Consider the following 18,320-nt stretch of genomic DNA (forward strand, 5'->3'; position numbering starts at 1 on the left):
CTAGGTAAAACTCAGAAAATCCTCATCTTCAAAGATGTTCTAGGTATGCTTTTTTCCTATCCTTCCTGTTGCTGAAGTATCCCCACACAAAGACTTCATTCTACGTGAGGCCCAAGACATGAGACATCTTTCTGCTTCCTGGGCTTTGCATGTGATCAGTTGCCCAACTGACTTATCGATGACTTTTTTCAAAGCCTATATGAAAAGAGAGGGGTTTCCTAAAGGTACATATTCCCTTTCACATGCTGAGCAAGCTTGAAAAATAAGCACAGACGTGCTGCCCTGTCAGTTTTGTGCTAACCCCTCTGGGCTCAAGTTGTGTGAACCAGCAAAAGATTCAGGGGTTGTTTCTGGTTTTGTTTTCTTTAATAGAAGACAAGTCCCTCATAAATCACTGCTTCATCTTCCCAGGAAAGCTCAGATGCCCCAGTGCAGGCGGTTTGGCAAATGATGCAGCTCGCCGGTCAGTCCCTTCTATTCCCAGTGCATCCCAGGACTAAATGCCCCTTTGAGCAATGCTATGTCTCTGCCAAATGAACACCTGCAGGGCAGGGGGTGATTGATGGGGCGAGCAGGGAGAGCTTAAATTTTCTAACTGTTCCCAAAGGAGAATTTCACTGGTGGGATGGCGATGAGGTTAGGGATTGAGGGGAAAAGCAGACAGAGGAAAGGATGCAGCTCTGAGGCACTTTGAATGGGTGATAGGAGCAACAGCAATGAACCAGTGATTACAATTTTATTTTGCTCAGGTATTGCTGGATTTCTGCAGTCTGAGTCACAAAACAACACTCCACTTGGCTTTAGGAAAGGCTTATTTATTTCTGCGGAAGTTAAGGCAAAGCAGAATTCCCAAACCCATCTCAGTTCAACACATCCAAAGGTAATCAGTCCCCAAACCGTCGAATGACCCTGCGCTTATGTGAGCAGTGGCCCGGGTGGTTCCTGGGGTCTCTCTGTTGGAGCACTTGCCCCCGTACGATGAGGGGAGAGGGTCACTGCTCAGAGCCAGGGCTGAGGAGTGACGGTGAACCTTGGAGCCTGAGGCAGGGCCACACTTGGGGCGTGGGGGGTCCCCGGCCCTGCGATGGTGGCAGCCCTCTGTGAGGCGTCAGGGCCCCTGCGGGTCACAGTGCCCCCGGGGTCCCCTTTCCCTCGGGGAGCCAGTGCTGGCTCAGTGGCTCGTGGCTCTCGTGGGAGGAGGTGCTGTTGGAGCAGCGTGTCCATCCAGGGAGTCCTGCCGCGATGGGGGTGCTGCGAGCACTCCGAGGTGGGGCTGGCGCCGCGCTCGCGCCCCGGCTGCCGGCCTGCTGCTGCAGTGACGGGCATCTGCCGGCACCGGTGTTCCTGGCATGGGAGAGCTGGGCTCACATGCTCGGGGCTGGTGCCAAGCTGCCCAGGGTGGCTCTTCCCCAGGCTGCGGGGAGCCGGCTCTGCCAGCCTCTCCTGCTGCCCCGTGCTCCGGCCAGGAGATGTTTGCCCCGAGCCGCGGCCCATCCCCACGGCTCCTGGGGCAATGCAAACCCTCCGCTGTTTTCCTTGCAGGTTTCTTCACTGGCGTGGGTGCCCGGTCTGGCCCTGCGCGTGGTGAGAATGGTGGCAGTGTGGTCGGGGCCGTCCCTGCGGCCATCACGACCTTCGCCGCCATGGTGATTTCTCTTCTGGACCAGTTGGAAGATGCTCAGGTGAGGCGGGGGCATCCCACGGGGCTGCACGGGTCTCGAGGGCTCCCGCGGTGCCCCGGCGTCCCTGGGGCCAGGGTGCTGGTGCCTGGTGTCAGCATGGCGGAGCTGCCATGGGGCAGCATGTGCCACGGTGTTGTGCACGGTGTGTCCCCAGGGCGGCAGAGCAGAGGCCTACCGCCAGCTGGAGAGCGTCTTGTGGGGCGACGAGAGCGACCTGCAGAGCTCTGTCGCAGGCAGAGCCATAGCACTGGCAGCCCAGGACCTGCGCGTGGCCCAGGTGAGCTCCTTCTCACAGAGGCAACCCGGACACGGGCGCCCAGCCCAGCCAGCCCGGGCAGAGGCTTCAGCATGCGCCCGGCGGGGCTCGAGGTGGTGACTTGGAGCTGCCCAGAGAGGCAGCTGTGGGTTGTGTGCACAAGGGGCAGTGGGAGCTGGGCTGTGGGTTGTGCATCCTGCCCGGCGGCTGAGCGCAGGAGCCAGCTGAGCTGGTCATGCTGCTGCCACACGCCGGCTGCTGTCTTCTAGGACACGACGGCCGCCGTGAGGATGGCGGCGAGTGACGTCCTGGTGGCGCTGGCCCGCTGGCACCTGCATGATGTGGTGTCGGTGCTGCAGGGCCACCTCCAGGCCCTGGAGGAGATGTCGGTGGAGCTGGTCCTCCACACTCTGCACAACCTGGCCATCCGCTATGGTACGGCACATGGGGCCCTGGCTTGAGCCTCCCTGCACCAGGGCTTCCCTGGGGCTGTGGCAGCTCTCCCGTCCCCCTGCCCCGGTGCAGCCCTGCGCCAGGCTGCAGCGTCTCTAGTGACTGAGGCCTCCCACCCCTGCCCTCTCGACAGCCCTGCAGTGCGTGCCCTTCGCGGGAAAGACGCTGGCAGCCCTGCGCGGCGTGCTGAGCACAGCGGGGAGCAGCCGGATGCTGTGCGCCGTCTGTGGCGGTGAGTGCTGGCGCCACGGCAGGGCCGCGGGGAGGGGAAGGGATGGGGACAGAGGTGGGGATAGGGAAGGGGAGGGGGTGCGTCGCCAGGCTCTCAGGGCACCACGGCTGGGCTGAGCAAGGTGTCGCGCCGGTCAGAGCCTTTGTCACCACCCCGTGTCCCTTGCTGTGCTGCAGTTGTGGAGCAGTGGTGCAGCGGGATCAGCGCATACCTCCGCCAACGGGAGAAATGCGACTTCCCTCACCTGGGGGCCGCCCAGCTCTGCGCTCCTGTTTACTCGCTTGTCTGCTACGCGGGCAGGAGCTGGCAGAGCTGCAAGGAGGAGGAGGTGAGTGCTGCTGCTCTGGCCTGAATGCTGGGGCCAGCCAGCGGGGTGGGCTTGGTGCTGGGAGGAAGCACTCCCTGTGCTGGCGAGCCAGCCCATGTGGCCAGGGGTGCCGGGGAAGGGAAAGCCCCATGCGGGAAGGGCCGACTGGTGTCTGGGGCAGGCGAGCACTGGAGGGACCCGTGGCCTCGACGTGGCATGTCACCCTGCCTCGCTCAACAGGGCAAGCAGGCCATGCTGAGGGCGATGGCTGTTATGATGGGTGTCCTGCTGCACGCGGAGGAGCACCACCAACATGCCTGGGAGCAGCTTCTCTGGCTGCTGCACCAATACCGAGAAGTCCAGGACCCCTCAGGGGTGACCAGGGTGAGGCATCTTGCGGGGCACGGCGCAGCCAGGGACCAAGCAGGTGCCGCGAGGCATCGGGGAGCTGCGGGGTGCCGGGAGGAGCCAAGGCCCTTCGAGCAGGAACAGGGACTGGGGGCCTGGGGCTCGCGGTGACAGCTGCCCTCTCCTTCTCCTGCTCCCATGCAGAGTCTCAGCTATTTCCTGTGGGCCGTGATGGATGTTCAGGCCCAGGTGCCCCGAGCCAAGATTCTGGCTGTCATCGCGGCTGTGCACGAGCAGGTAAGGCCTGACATCACACTGCTGCCCTGGAGCTGCTGCGCAGCCCTGCATGTGCCCAGAGCTCTGGGCTTTGGCCGTGGGTCCATGTCCAGAGCTGCCCACCAGATGAGCGCTGACAGCATGGGTGCTTTTCCATCCCTCTGCCCGCCGATGTGGCTTTCCCTGAAACGTGCCTTGTTCTCGCAGCTCTGCGATGAGATGGAGCCGCCCAGCCCAGGGCACCGAGCAGAGTTGTGCCACTGCATGGTGCTGCAGGGTGAGGAGAGAAGAACCGGCGCCGCGCCGCTGCATCCTGGCAGCTCTCTCACAGGCCTGCCTGTGTGGGAAGATGCTGGTCACTGATACTGAGCGTGATCTCTTCCCCGCAGCCCGAATTTGCCCGGAGGAGACCATCGTGTTCCTGTACTATAAGCTCAGGACCGGGAACAAGGTCGATCGCGTGGCAGCCGTGGAAATGCTGCAAGCTCTTGTCCGCTGTGACGGTCAGTAAGCCGGGCTGGAGAAACATCGTCGCCCCGGAATGCTGCCGCTTCCTCTGATGTGCAGCCTGGCCCCCTTTTCTGTCCCGCTTGTGTGGGGAAAGCTGGGGAGCCGTGTTGAGTCCCTGCGAAAACGGGGGCTCAGCCTCAGCGCCTGCCTCTCCTTGTCTCCTGCAGCCCCCGATGTGAGAGAGAAGCTGCCCCTGTTCACCAAGCTGGTGCAGTCTGTGTGCCACGACCCTGCAGCCCAGGTGAGCTGGTGGGGGCCAGGCTGGGGCAAGGGCAGTTTCCCTGGGGCTTTGGGCCCTTTGGTGCCATGGCTGCAGCCTCGCCGTGCCTGCAGGTGAGGAAGGCAGTGCTGCGTTTCCTCGGGGAGCTGCTGCACTCCAGCGCCCCGGGCTGCTCGGCGTGGGACGTGGTGGGGCACCTCTTCGGCGAGTTCAGCCGGGCCTCGGGCAGACTGGTAAGGGCAGAGCGCGGCACCGGGCCTGCATCCTGTGCCGCCAGGGCCGAGGTCGCCGTGGGGGCACCTCCCCATGGTGTGCACTGTGGGGCCTGGCAAGGGGCACTGACGGGTGTTTCCCACCTCGGTCTCACAGGCAACAGGAAAACTTTCGGTGGTGGAAGTGTGGGAAGAGAGGACTGTTCAGCGCCTCTGCACCCACGTCCTGGGCTCACTGGACGTATCTGCCGGAGCGGTGGCCAAGGTGAGTTGTCCTCGGCCCATGCACCCCAGCTTAGCCAGAAAAGCTGGGAAGGAGCGAGGCCGAGGGGCTGGGCCGGGGCCAGAGAAGTGGCAGTGACGGGGGACCTGGGATGCAGAGGCGGAAATGGCAGCGTGCCGAACGGGCTGCTTCTTGCCCGCAGCTCCTGTGGCCGAGGCTGCTGCAGTATGTGGTGCCAGCTGAGTATACGGGCATGCTGGTCCCGCTGTGCCACTGCCTGCGTGCCCTGGCCGAGAGAGCAGAGAGAACAGAGGGCGAGGAAGAGAAGGCAGCGCCCGAGGCCCTGAAGCCTACAGAGCCAGGTGGGGAGCAGAAAGTCGCAGCGTGCTGTGCCAGGCCGGCTGGGGGGGGGTCAGTGCATGTCCCTGCATCCCCTGCCAGCCCCCCACGCAGGAGGGCTGGGGCAGCACAGGGCAGAGCAGTGCCCATTGCTGGGCATGATGGCTGTGCCCCACGAGCCGCTTCCCTGGCTGCTGTGCCCAGCTCTCGCGGGGGTCTGGGGGCTTGTTCCTGCCATGCCAGGCCTGCTTAGCCAGCAGCCATTCAGCACGGCTGTTCAGGCCTGGTGGGGAGGCGGCGCGACCAGGGTGCTGTTCAGCCCTGCACGGGGATGTGGGACGTGGCGCGAGCTGGGCGTCTAACACAGCCTTTCCTTGTGCCTGCAGCCCCTCTGCCGGCTCCCCAAGCCCTGCTGGCTCGTCTGCTGGTGAGTACCGGGGCCCCCGGGGAAGGAGCTTCTGTGGCCGGGGTGAGGGGAGAGCCCGGAGAGATGGTGCTGCAGCTGGTGCTGGGCACCCCGGGAGGAGGAGGCAGGAGCATGGTAGAGGGTGCCTGAGCCTCCCTGCCCATCGGGGGGCTCCGGCTGCTCCCAGGGGACGGCAGCACCCAGCCAAAGCCATCGTCTGCCTGCTGCTGGCCAGGGCAGCGCTGCCCTCCCTGCCTGCCTGCCCGCGGGGCAGCCGTGGCTCCAGGGGCAGGCACCAGTGTGTCTCTCTCTCCCACCCCGGCCTAGGTGGTGGCAGCTGTGGCTCCACACACAGGCGGTGGCCATGGAGCCGCAGCCCTGCAGCTGCTGCAGGTGCTCTGTGGCACGATCCACAGAGCCGTGGGGGCGAGCTGGGCCACAGAGATCCCCCTGCTGCTGCAGCACCTGGCAGGTAAAGTGCGGGCGGGAGGCGGAGGCTGGGGGCCAAAGGCGCAGCAGAATGCCTGCAGCTCCCCAGCCTGGCAGGCAACGGTGCCACGTTTGCCAGCACTCATCAGCCCACTGGGCTGAGGCTTTGGGGCTTCGGGCTGCAAAGCAGCTGCCCGGGCTCTGCTGCCGCATTTGCTGGAGTAACGGTGAGGGTTTTGCTTCCATGGGCTTTGCAGGAACAACCGCCGGCTTCCTGGACAGGGCCGAGTGGGACAGCCTCCTGCTGAAGGTACAGCGTCCCTGTGGGGCCCAGCTGCATGGGGCAGACAGGGGCGGGACAAGTGGTGCAGGAAGCTGGGGGCTGGGGAAGAGCCAGAGGCAGGCTGCCAGAGGGGCGGGTGGCAGACAGGCTGTCGGGAGGGGGAGCTCTGCCCCGACGGTCTCCGGGGCCGCTTGGCTGTGCCAAAGGCCCTGGCCGAGGCAGGGGGGGTGTTTGCTTCACCTCCCGCTGCACCCCAGTTCCTGCGAGCGTCGCTGGAGGTCATCGCCAGCGAGGCCTGGACCGTGGAGCTGAGCCGGGAGCTGAGCCGGCAGCTGGGTGGCTCTCCCCGCCTGTCCTGGGAGAAGGTCTGTGCCCTGGCGGCGGCGCGCCCCGAGGGCTGCAGCGGCAGAGCCTGGGAGGCTCAGGCCGGGGCGAGGGCTGGCGGCGGTGATCTGCCACAGCTCACCGTGGCCGGGGCCCGGCCTCTCCTCTTGCAGCGGTTCCTCTACAAGGCTCTCGGCACGGCCCTGGCAGCTTGTGGGTGTCTGCGCCACGTGCGAGAGCAGACCCTGCAACATCTGGAAGCAACCAACTTCCTGGAGCTGTGGGAGGCACAGGTGAGGTTTCTTCCTGGCGCCCTGCTTTCCCGCGAGTCCCCTGCGTGTCCCTGGAGCAGAGGGACTCTGCGTGCCCTGCTCCAGCCCTTACTCGTGTACTGTTTGCAGCCGTTTCCCTGGGGAAAGGTCCTGCCTGGCCGATGGAGCTAGCCAGGCCTGGGGGGTGGGCTTGGAGCAACTCCCCATTTCTGCTCTGTTGCAGGGAATCGTTTCGGTTGTGTCCCGCTGCGCCGAGAGCCACTTCCAGCTGGCATTGTCCTCAGTGCAGCAATTCACGGGGACCTTGAAACACCGGAAGGTAAAGGTCCGGGGTGTCACTGTGGGGAGCTGCCGGGAGGTCAGGCGCGGGGCAGCTCCTGCTGCAGGAGCGCACAGAGCCCCGGGCACAGCGGGGCTGCGGGCTGACATCTCAGCTCTTCTCCGGCGACCCGCAGCAGAGCCACGCACTGAGGAACCGCGCTGCTCGTGCGACGCTCATGGTGATCTACGGCCGGATGGCGCTGCGCGCCCCCAGGGAGCAGCTGCTCACCCACGTGGAGAGAGACATCGTGGGGAACGTCCTGCAGCTCTACCGAGAGGGCTGCCAGGTGGGTGCTCAGGGTGTGGGGCAGAGCCAGACGGGGGCCTCCTCGCCCTTCCCATGCGCTCGCCCTGCTGCCCTGGGGCAGGGACTGTGGGGTCTTTCCGGCCAGGACAGCTGCTTCCCTCCACCTGGGAGGCTTATTCCTGGGAGGGCAGAGAGGTCTCCTTGCTGGGGCACAGGTGCCGAGCTGGGGTCTGTGGGGCTCCCCAGCGTTCTCTGCAGTGTCGTCCTCCCTGTGCTGTATGTGGAGGCAGATTCCCCCCGGCCCTGCTGCTCTTTCTGCCCTCGGCAAAGCTCAAAGCCTGTTTTTCTCCCCTGGCATCAGGATGCGCAGCTGAAGCTCTCCCTGGTGCAGAGCGTAACTGAGATCAGCCTTGCCATCCAGGCTGCAGACGCCGGCCCCAGGTTCGAGCTGTGCTGCAAGCGGGAGCTTCTGCAGATGCTGCTGGTGAGTGCCCAGAGCTGGGGCTGTCACCTGGGGAGTTTTAGGCTCTGCAGTGGGGTGAGTGGGGTTTGTGGGGAGTCCTGAGGCAGGGAGCAGCCACCTCATCCTGCGGGGCCGGTGCCTGTAGGGTCTGGCAGCAGAGCCCCTGGCCGGGGCGGGCAGGAGGGCTCTCCTGTGCCCCTGCCCGCTGCCCACCTTGCACGTGTCTCCCTGTGCCTTGCAGGAGGTGATGCAGGAGGAGCCCCAGGAGTCCCCAGTGCAGCCCCGGGCCCTCATGGCTGTGGAGCAGTTGAGGTAGGGTCTATCCCGGGGCTGCGGCAGTCGCTGCGTGTTGCAGCACAGCTGGCGGCTCTGGCTGGGGCTGCAGACGTTGAATTTGGGGCTGTCGATGGGGCCAAAGGCAGTTGTCCTTTGCCTCGCTCTGGAGAGTGCGAGTGAGCCTCCTCTCAGGCTTCTCTAACTTGTTTCTCCTGGCAGCAAGCTGAAGCCCCGTCTGAGCAGGGAGGAAAAATGCAGCCTCCTGGCTCAGTGCTGCCGGGGCGTCGTGTGCCTCCGTCACCCAGAGCAGATGGAGGCGAGAGGGGAGGCGGCAGCGGCTGCTCCAGTGGCACCGGTAGGCACCGGCCCCTCTGGGCCGCCCCTCAGTGGGGCCCAGCTCCGGGCGCCCCGCGCTGCAGCAGCCGCTGGCTGTGCTGGCGTTCCCATGGGGTGCCCGGCCTCAACCCCACTTTCTGGTGCCAGGGTGTGCAGGCGCCATCCCTGCGGGCGCTGGGCCAGCTCATGAGAACCCTTCTGCGGGAAGAGCCGGCCCCCATCTGCTTCGAGGACGTGGTACAGGTGAGAGTCCCCAGACGCAGCTGCGAGCGAGGGGCGCAGCACAAGCCAGTGCTGCCAGCAGTGAGACCCCGAAGTGAGGAGGTCCCTGTGGGAAAGGGGCTCCCTGCCCAGGAAGGCAGGGTGCCGGCGAGGGGTGCAGGGCAGAAGGACACCCACGGTGAGACATGTCTGCCCGTGCCAGGTCCTGCGGCACTGGCTCGCCTCAGCCGAGGAGTGCGAGCGGGAGAGGGCCCTGCAGGTGTGCGTTCAGCTGCTGGGTGCTCATGAGGAGCAACGCGAGCATGGGGTGAGCGGGGACCCCATGCACAGGGAGCTCTGCGTGGGGGGGGGTGCGTGCCGGATTTCGGGTCCCCTGGGGCTGTGGGGCGGCCCCTTGTTCCCCCCCAGCTCGGCCACGGCTTGGGGGGCAGCACGGCTGGGAGAGGGCGAGCAGCCGCAGGGCTGCCGGTGACCTCTTCGCCTGCCTCTTGCTCCCACAGCGAGGCCGCGCCTGCGAGCAGTTCGGCTCCCTGGCGGGACTACTGGGGCCTCTGACCTGTGATGCCTCAGCTGCGTCCCGCTGGCGGGCAGCCACCTGCCTCGGCCACCTGCTCCAAATCGGAGGTGAGGAGAGCGGGCAGAGCGGTCCCCGCTGCTGTCTCAGGGCTGGACGTCGTCCCTACGCCAGGGACTGTCCCCCTCCACGGCTGGCCCCTCACCTAGCTCACAAACCTGCTGTGCCACCTTGGGGGACCCTGCCTTCGCGTGGCCTTCGCTGCCCTCCCTCGGGTCCTCCCCTTGCTGCCTGCGGGGCCGCATGTTGGCTCCCCACCATGACTCCCTTCTCCTGGCTCCAGCTGAGACCACGGACGTGGCGCCGTGCACTAACGAGATCGGGTACCTGCGGGAGAGGCTCAACGCTGTCGCCCCCGACTCTCTGCTGGCCACCTCCACCAACATTGCAAAGGTAATGAGCCCCCGAAAAGTGGGCTGGGGGTCATGGTGTGTGCGCTTGCACGTGTGTGTGAGAGTGCTGCTGTCAGGGTGTGCGTTTTGCATCTGAGCCACTTGTGACGAGATCGCTTGTGTTTCTGATTTCTCCCCAGCTGGTTTGCAAGCATGTCCCCCAAGGCCAGGCTGCAGACTTCATGGACACTGTCATGGAGAGCCTGCAGTGCACCAGGCCCGTGCGCGCGTGGGCTGCTGGGCGGTGGGCACTCACCTTCCTGGGGGACTGCGGAGAGCAAATATTCCAGGAGGAGGTGGGAGAGGCATTCTTTGTGCTCACCCTTGTCTGCTTTCGGCTGTTGGCCCCCAAGGATGTGCTGAGCTGTTCTTTGTCGCCTTCCTCCTTTCAGGTACCTGAACTCGTCACCATCCTCTGCACCTGCCTGCAGAGCACCCAGCAGAGCACCCGCAGGTGCTTTGTGCTGCGAGCGATGTTCATCCTGGCCCGCTGCCACCAGGAACCGGTGATTGACAGTCTCCTCCAGAGGTGTCTGCCCATGGACAGGTCTCTGCGCTTGCCCTCCCCTCTGCTGTCACACCCAGTGTTTGGCCTCTCATGAGGTCATTGCAGGTTCCCGAGGATGCGGGCTCACGGGTGAGTGTCTGTTCCCTTGCAGCAACACAGTGGAAGTGTGGAGGAGCCTAGGGAGAAGCGCTCTGGGATACCCAATCCTGGAGCGCTTAACTGAAAAGTTAAGGGCAGCCGGAGACAGCAGCCAGGGGAGCGAGTGCTGCGCTCGGGAGCTGGGCAGCAGCCAGGCTGCCCTGGAGCCTCACACGGTACGGTCAGCTGCAGCGGCATTAGCGCTGCTTTGCACCTGCTTTCCAACCGGTGCTTTAGTGCGAGGGGGTTTTGTGCTCTTTGCGAGCACCTGTGGAGCCTCGCGGATGCTGTGCTGGGACAGTGGCAGCGTTAGTGGTGTGGGGAACTGGGACAGTTGCCAGTGCTGGGCCGCAAGGCTGTCGCTGCAGTGAGAAGCGGAGACAGTAAGAGCTGCCCCAGCCATCAGGGGGACGTGGGCAGTGGGACAAGCCCTGGTTTTACCATGCGATTGCTGGCTGAATTTTTCTGTAGATCATCCGCGCCCTCTGTGAGATGGTGTCAGTGCTGCAGAGCGAGGGGCTGGTCCAGCACCTGCTTCCTGACCTGCTTCCCAGCCTCCTGGGGCAGGTCAGTGAGACGCTGCGGGAGGAGATGGAACCGTCCCTCAGGGAGCCCGAAAGCTCCGACACGTCAGGCAGGTAAGGAGCGGCAGGGGCAGGGGGCAGGCTGGCCTGTGCCTGTGGGCTTTGCTCAGGCGATCTGTGGCTGACTGTCCCGCTAGCGCTGGGCTGCCTCTGTGGGGAGAGGGGACTGGTCACTGCAGGGCAGCACCTGGGGATATGGCCGCAGTGTGGCTGTTGCTGCCCGTAGGCCCCGTGTTGCAGCAGGGGGCCATCATGGGGCTCTGCTGACGGGCAATCTTTCCTCAGACTACTGCGCCTGGCACTTTCTTTGGGTTTTTCTGCAGGCTGTTTGTGGAGGTGCTGGAGCTGGTGCTCTCCAAGTGCCTGGAGGAGCGGTGGCTTCGGCTGCTCCGGGAGCAGGGAGCATGGGCGTCCCTGGCCGAGCCCCAGGCTCACAGCGCTGGCGTGTGTCTTCTGGCGAGGTGAGAGCCCCCAGGTGTCCTGCCCCATCACGGGGCCTGCACCTGGGGAAAGGGCTGCCGGGGGCTTCCTGTGCGCCCAGCAGTTCTGCTGAGGTGCAGAGCGGCGTCCGCGTCGCAGTGGGAGAAGTTGGGAGTCACGGCCCGCGGCCAGCCCGCATGCCGGTGCCTCACCAGCCTGCTGGTGCTGTGTGCACAGCGTGCTGCTCCGCGCGGAGCTTGTCCCACCGCGCCTGCTGCAGAACCTCTCCACCTGGCTGGACTCGTGCTCAGCAAACCTGCGGCTCACGGCCACAGCTTTCTTTGCTGAGGTGAGGCAGCGGTGGGGCAGGGGTTTGGGGGGGGGTTCCTATGCCTGTCTCGCCCGGCATGAATCACAGCCAATGCGAGTGGCCCCGTTGCTCGATTGCAGCTGATGAAGGACCGGCTAGTGGAGGAGAGAAAGCTGCTGAAGCCCCTCTTAGAGGCCTTTGCGGCGAGGGCACGCGACCCCGTCAGCGCCGTGCAGCAGATGGCAATGAGAGGCCTGGGCAATGCGGCAAGCGGAGCACCGGTGAAGGTGAGGCTGACTTTGCTGGGCTCTGAGCACAGCCCGAGCTCGAGAGCCTCCCAGGGCCCCTCGAGGAGCCGGAGAGAGGAGCAGAGGCCGTCACGGGGCCCTGTGGAGGTGGCACTCCTCGCTCCCGTGCCAGCAAGGCGGCAGAGGGCTGCTGGGTGCCGGTGGGGGCTCCCGGGCTGGGGTCTGCTCTGGGCTGGCTGTGGGAAGCGCTGGCCTGGGCGCCGAGGCGCAGAGCTGCAGCAAGAGGCAGCAGCAGCGAGTGGCTCATGCGCCCATCGCTCTGCAGCTGCAGAGGCACGGGGCAGCCGTGGTGGCAGTGCTATGCGGGGGCCTGGAGGACGGGGCCAGCGTGGAGGTGGCAGCCGAGAGCCTGCTGGCGCTGGCGAAAGTGCTGGGGCCGCTGGTGGCCAGGGCCATTGGCTCGGCCTTTGAAGAGGTCACCAGGTCCAGCCGGGCCTTCTGGGGAGCGGTGAGTGGAGCCGCTAGCTCTCGTTCGGGGCAGGAGCTGTCGTGGGGGCGCATCCCCCACGGGCAGCGCCCCGCTGGGTCCTGGCATGCGATGGCCTCACTAGCAGCCGGCCCGGCGGGCTTTTTCATTGCAGGAGGAAGAAGCCCTGCGCTGCTCAGCCTTCACCCTCTACGGTGCCCTGGCCGCCTCTGCCTCTGCCTCAGGGAGGAGGTCATTCTTCAGCAGGGAGGTGGAGGCATCGTTCCCCAGCTTGGTGCTGCACCTCGGGGACCCGGCACCGGCAGTCCGTGATGTAAGAGCCTCGAGCATGCTGCAGAGCCACGGGGAGGAGCACTGGGGCCGGGGGGGGGGCTTGGTCCTGGGGTCACTGAGGACCTGGGAAGTGCTGGGGGGCACCCGGCGGGGAGCGGGGCCACGAGGGGGCAGGTGCCTGCCGTGGTCCCGGGCAGGCGCGCGGTGTCCCCGCGACCAGGCCGGTGCTCTCTCACAGGCGTGCAAGATGGCCCTGCACCGGTGTGCCCCATTCCTGGCATCAGAAAGGGTGCGACGTCGCGTGGCCGCCAGCACTGGGCTGAGCGCCGCCGAGCTGCAGGATGAGCTCTGCAGGCACCTGGTGAGTGAGCAAGCGAGCGAGCGAGCTCTGTGCCACAGCCATGGCCCTGCATGGCCGCCTGCCCCATGGCTCCCGCACCGCTGGGCCGCCTGGGTGGGTGCGGGGGCACAGAGGGGTGCCAGGAGCTCGAGACGATCTCCCTTGCCCCTGCGTTGCCCCAGGCCCGAGACTGCCCCGCACTGCTGGAGAGCCTCTGCCACATGGCCCAGAGCTGCTGCACGGGGAGCTGCCAGGCGCCGCAGGAGGCAGCCGTCCGCATCCTGGGTGAGAGGCAGCGCCGGGCTCCGGCGCTGCTCCGGCCGCATCCCCGGGTCGGGTCAGGGCCGGAAATGGGGAATCGGGGTTGGCATCGGGGCCGGGCCCTGACGATGACATCCCCGTGCCAGGCCTCCTGATGAATGCGGCGCCAGCCGAGAGGCCGCAGCGGCAGGACCCGGCGTCGCGGTGGGGAGGTAGGTGCCGGCGGCCGAGTGGCCACCCCGCGGGCTTGGGAGGCACCGGCAGTGCCCGCGGCAGCCGGGATGCAGGGAGGGGGCTGGCACAGACCCGGGTGCTGCCGCGGAGCGCTGGGGTGTCACGGCCGGTCGCCCATGGTGCCTTCCCGCGGCATCGGTGTCATTGCAGCTCGGCAGAGGCAGCGGTGCAATCGGTCACCCCGTGCACGGCGGGCAGCAGCCGTGGGAACCCGGCAGCCCGGGGCAGCAGAGCTATAAAGCTGCATCCGTGCGAGCCAGCCTGAAAGGAGTCTCAATAAAGGAAGTTTTCCTCATATCTCACTGGAGCTTCCTGTGTTTCGATTTGTGCCCATTGCCTGCTGTCCTGTCACTGGGCTCCACTGAAAAGTCCAGCCCCATCCCCTTGGCACCCTCCCCTCAGATATCTGCAGGCGTTGGTAACATCCCTCTCAGGCTTTTCTCCAGGCTGAACAGGCCTGGCTCTCGCAGCCATTCCTCTTAGGAAAGGTGCTCCAGTCCCCTCATCATCTTCATAGCCCCACGCTGGACTCCCTCCAGTAGCTCCAACTCTCTCTTATCCTGGGGAGCCCAGAACGGGACACAGTACTCGAGATGAGGCCTCCCCAGGGCTGAGTAGAGGGGCAGGATCACCTCCCTTGCCCTGCTGGCAACACTCTTCCTAGTGCACCCCAGGATACCACTGGCCTTCCTGGCCACAAGGGCATATTGCTGGCTAAGGGGTGAAACGAAGCTGAGGTCGACTGCTGTGGGGATCTGTGTGCAAGGGCCCTGAGGGCAGGAGACGGCAAGCACCAGGCTGAACCTCACGTCTGAGAGAGTTTCTGACACGAACATGCTTTTGGGAAGGGGGGGGGGGGCACCATCTTCTGGGTCCAGTCTTTATCCAGCTGTTAGGCCATGGTTTCAACGCTAATTAACCAGTTAGCTTATAGGTACTGAATCAGTACTGACGAGTGAGTCAGTATCGATCCAATATTCATAAGCTACTTGCTCAGTTAGTTCAGTTAGCCAGCAGGGATTCAACATACAGAAACTAATCAGTCAGCGTTTGCACAAGATTTTCACTACTAATTAACCAGTTAGCTTATAGGTATTGAATCCACATTGACCAGGGAGTCATTACTGATTGAATATTGATAAGCCAGTTGCTCAACACCAACCGAGTGCTCAATGAGTCACAGTGATTCAGCGTCTACTCACTAATCCGTCAGCACCTGTACAGCACTTTCAGTACTACATAACCAGTCAGTGAGTTTGGTGCCATGGACACAAGCTCATTAATCAACTGCATTGAACATTCACAAGCTCTTTGCTCATCGCAACTTCAATGTTGGTACGTTTGTCACTGCTTCATATTCATGCGCTTGGTTCAATATTCGTGCACTGGTCCAAAACCCTCACTTCAATATTTATGTGCCCGTCACTCGCTGCTTCAGTGTTCACAGAATCCCAGAACGGTTGAGGTTGGAAGGGACCTCTGGAGATCATCTAGCACAACCCCCTGCTCAGGCAGGGTCACCTAGAGTACGTTGCGCAGGATCATGTCCAGGCAGGTTTTCAATATCTCCAGTGAAGGAGAATCCACAACCTCTCTGGGCAACCTGTTCCTGTGCTCTGTCACCCTCAGAGCAAAGAAGATTTTCCTTGTGTTCAGCTGGAACATCCTGTTTCAGTTTGTGCCTGTTGCCTCTTGTCCTGTCACTGGGCTCCACTGAAAAGTCTGGCCCCATCCCCCTGACACCCTCTCTTCAGATATTTGTAGGCATTGGTAAGATCCCCCTGGGTGACCCTGCTGAGCAGGAAGGTCGGACTAGATGATCTCCACAGGTCCCTTCCAACTTTCCTGAATCTATGATTCTTTGATTCTTGTACTGAGGAGCCCAGAACTGGACACAGGGCTCCAGATGTGGCCTCACCAGGGCTGAGTAGAGGGCAGGATCACCTCTCTTGACCTGCTGGCAGTACCCCAGGATACCATCAGCCTTCCTGGCCACAAGAGCTCATTACTGGCTCAGGGATAAAATGGAACCGAGGTTGGCTGCTGTGGAGACTAAATGCAGAGGCTAAGGACTGCATTTCTGGAGCCGCCAATGGAGGCTTCATCCCTGTTTGGAAAGTACATTCACCAAGTACATTCCTGAGACCTGCATTTTTGGGGTCCAAAAGCAAGGCCAAGTCCTGTGCTTTGGGGGGCTACAAACAGAGGTACAATGAGGAGGAGGTTGTGAGAGACGGTGTCAAAAGCCCTGCTAAAGTCAAGGTACACAATGTCCACTGCTCTCCCCTCAGCTACCCAGCCAGTCATCCCACCACAGAAGGCTGTCAGATGGGTTAAGCAGGATTCCTCCTTGCTGAATCCATGCTGGCTATTCCTGATCACCTTCTTTTCCTCCACTTCCTTAGAGATGACATCCAGGAGGAGCTGTCCCATCACCTTTCCAGGGATGGAGGTGAGGCTGACTGACTTGTAGTTTCCTGAATCCTCCTTCTTGCCCTTTTGGAGACTGCAGTGACATTGGCTTTCTTCCAGTCCTCAGGCACCTCTCCCGTTCTCCATGGCCTTTCCAAGGTGGTGGAGTGTGGCCTTGCAGTGACATCCACCAGCTCCCTCAGCACTTGTGGGTGCATCCCATTGGGGCCCATGGATTTGTGGGTGTCCAGTTTGCCTAAATGATCTCTATCCTGATCTTCCTCAACCAAGGGAAAGTCTTCCTTTCTCCAGACTTTCTCCCTTGTCTCCAGGCTCTGAGATTCCTGAGAACTGCCCTTAGCAGTAAAGACTGCATTACAGACGTAAAGGCAGCATTCAGGAACTGCCTTCTCTGTATCCTTCATCACCAGGGCCCCACACCATTCAACAACGACCCCACATTTTCCCTTCTCTTCCTTTTGCTACTGATGCCTTGGAAGAAGCCCTTCCTGGTGTCCTTGACATCACTTGCCAGATTTAATTTCACATAGCCTTTAGCCTTCCTCGCCACATCCCTGCATACTCTGATAGACTTCCTATATTCCTCCCAAGTGGCCTGTCCCTTCTTCCACATCCTGTCTACTTCCTTCTTCTGCTGGAGTTTTGACAGGAGATCCTTCCACATCCCTGCAGGTTGCCTGCTCCCTTTGCTTGACTTTTTCCTCATAGGGACGCACTGCTCTTGAGCTTGGAGGAAGTGACACTTGAATATTAATCAGCTCTTTTGGACCTCCCTTCCTTCTAGGGCCCTGACCCATGGGATTCCTCCAAGGAGGTCCCTGAAGAGGCCAAAGCTTGCTCTCCTGAAGTCCAGAGTTGAGATCCTACTTATTGCCTGGCTTCCTTCTTGCAGGACCCTGAACTCCACCATCTCATGGTCACTGCAGCCAAGGCTGCTCCCAACCTTCACATCTCCATCCAGTTCTTCTTTTTTTGCATACTACAAAGTCCAGCAGAATACATCTCTTCCTTGACTCCTCCACCACCTGTGTCAAAAAGTTATCATCAGTGCTCTGCAGGAGCCTCTTGGACACTCTCTGCCCAGCTGTGTTGTCCTTCCAGCAGATATCAGGGTGGTTGAAATCCCCCATGAGAACCAGAACCTGTGATGGTGAGCCTACTTCCAGCTGTCTGTAGGAGGCCTCATTGACTTCCTCTTCCTGACCAGGTGGCCTGTAGCCACAAGAGCATCCCCAATATTTGGCTGCCCATAGGCTCTCAACTCGCTCATCATCCTAAACAGAACTCCTGTGGTAAAGAGCTCCTCAGCGACATGGCCAGAGCACAGAGTAAGGGTGAGCAGTTGCCTCAGATGGCCCAGGCAGCAGCAAAGATGCAACAAGTCTCCAAATCTCTTTCTCTGCCCCACAACTTATTCACACCACTGTACTCTGCAGAGACAGGCTCACCCCAACCCCTGTGAAGGGAAACACAGAAAGTCTGATCTTTTTCTCTCTTAATTAGAGCAAAGGCATATTTCACTTCCTCACAAACTGTAATCAAGGATACCAGGGTAAGATCTTGCTAGGTAAAACTCAGAAAATCCTCATCTTCAAAGATGTTCTAGGTATGCTTTTTTCCTATCCTTCCTGTTGCTGAAGTATCCCCACACAAAGACTTCATTCTACGTGAGGCCCAAGACATGAGACATCTTTCTGCTTCCTGGGCTTTGCATGTGATCAGTTGCCCAACTGACTTATCGATGACTTTTTTCAAAGCCTATATGAAAAGAGAGGGGTTTCCTAAAGGTACATATTCCCTTTCACATGCTGAGCAAGCTTGAAAAATAAGCACAGACGTGCTGCCCTGTCGGTTTTGTGCTAACCCCTCTGGGCTCAAGTTGTGTGAACCAGCAAAAGATTCAGGGGTTGTTTCTGGTTTTGTTTTCTTTAATAGAAGACAAGTCCCTCATAAATCACTGCTTCATCTTCCCAGGAAAGCTCAGATGCCCCAGTGCAGGCGGTTTGGCAAATGATGCAGCTCGCCGGTCAGTCCCTTCTATTCCCAGTGCATCCCAGGACTAAATGCCCCTTTGAGCAATGCTATGTCTCTGCCAAATGAACACCTGCAGGGCAGGGGGTGATTGATGGGGCGAGCAGGGAGAGCTTAAATTTTCTAACTGTTCCCAAAGGAGAATTTCACTGGTGGGATGGCGATGAGGTTAGGGATTGAGGGGAAAAGCAGACAGAGGAAAGGATGCAGCTCTGAGGCACTTTGAATGGGTGATAGGAGCAACAGCAATGAACCAGTGATTACAATTTTATTTTGCTCAGGTATTGCTGGATTTCTGCAGTCTGAGTCACAAAACAACACTCCACTTGGCTTTAGGAAAGGCTTATTTATTTCTGCGGAAGTTAAGGCAAAGCAGAATTCCCAAACCCATCTCAGTTCAACACATCCAAAGGTAATCAGTCCCCAAACCGTCGAATGACCCTGCGCTTA

At 61.8% G+C, this 18,320-nt stretch overlaps 1 protein-coding gene and 1 long non-coding RNA gene across 2 annotated transcripts; both read left to right on the forward strand.

Moving 5' to 3' along the window:
- Positions 1-1,242: 1,242 nt before the first annotated feature.
- Positions 1,243-11,100, forward strand: LOC134140134 (maestro heat-like repeat-containing protein family member 2B). The gene is made up of 33 exons (XM_062574999.1): positions 1,243-1,267; positions 1,543-1,682; positions 1,837-1,959; positions 2,208-2,373; positions 2,525-2,623; positions 2,800-2,951; positions 3,171-3,314; positions 3,483-3,575; positions 3,762-3,831; positions 3,944-4,057; positions 4,232-4,305; positions 4,398-4,517; positions 4,654-4,761; positions 4,922-5,081; positions 5,445-5,485; positions 5,792-5,936; positions 6,151-6,203; positions 6,434-6,541; positions 6,674-6,793; positions 6,996-7,091; positions 7,228-7,380; positions 7,702-7,824; positions 8,045-8,115; positions 8,299-8,434; positions 8,563-8,658; positions 8,840-8,944; positions 9,138-9,261; positions 9,495-9,604; positions 9,744-9,899; positions 9,996-10,150; positions 10,263-10,425; positions 10,721-10,883; positions 11,060-11,100. Exons 1-33 carry the CDS (start codon positions 1,243-1,245, stop codon positions 11,098-11,100), a joined length of 3,747 nt encoding a protein of 1,248 aa, XP_062430983.1.
- Positions 11,101-12,891: 1,791 nt separating this feature from the next.
- On the forward strand, positions 12,892-13,389 carry LOC134140355 (uncharacterized). The gene is made up of 3 exons (XR_009958391.1): positions 12,892-12,932; positions 13,094-13,196; positions 13,319-13,389. It is a non-coding gene; the product is annotated as an uncharacterized LOC134140355 (long non-coding RNA).
- Positions 13,390-18,320: the final 4,931 nt, after the last annotated feature.

The sequence above is a fragment of the Rhea pennata genome, chromosome 4 (assembly GCF_028389875.1).
Source record: "Rhea pennata isolate bPtePen1 chromosome 4, bPtePen1.pri, whole genome shotgun sequence".
NCBI lineage: Eukaryota > Metazoa > Chordata > Aves > Rheiformes > Rheidae > Rhea > Rhea pennata.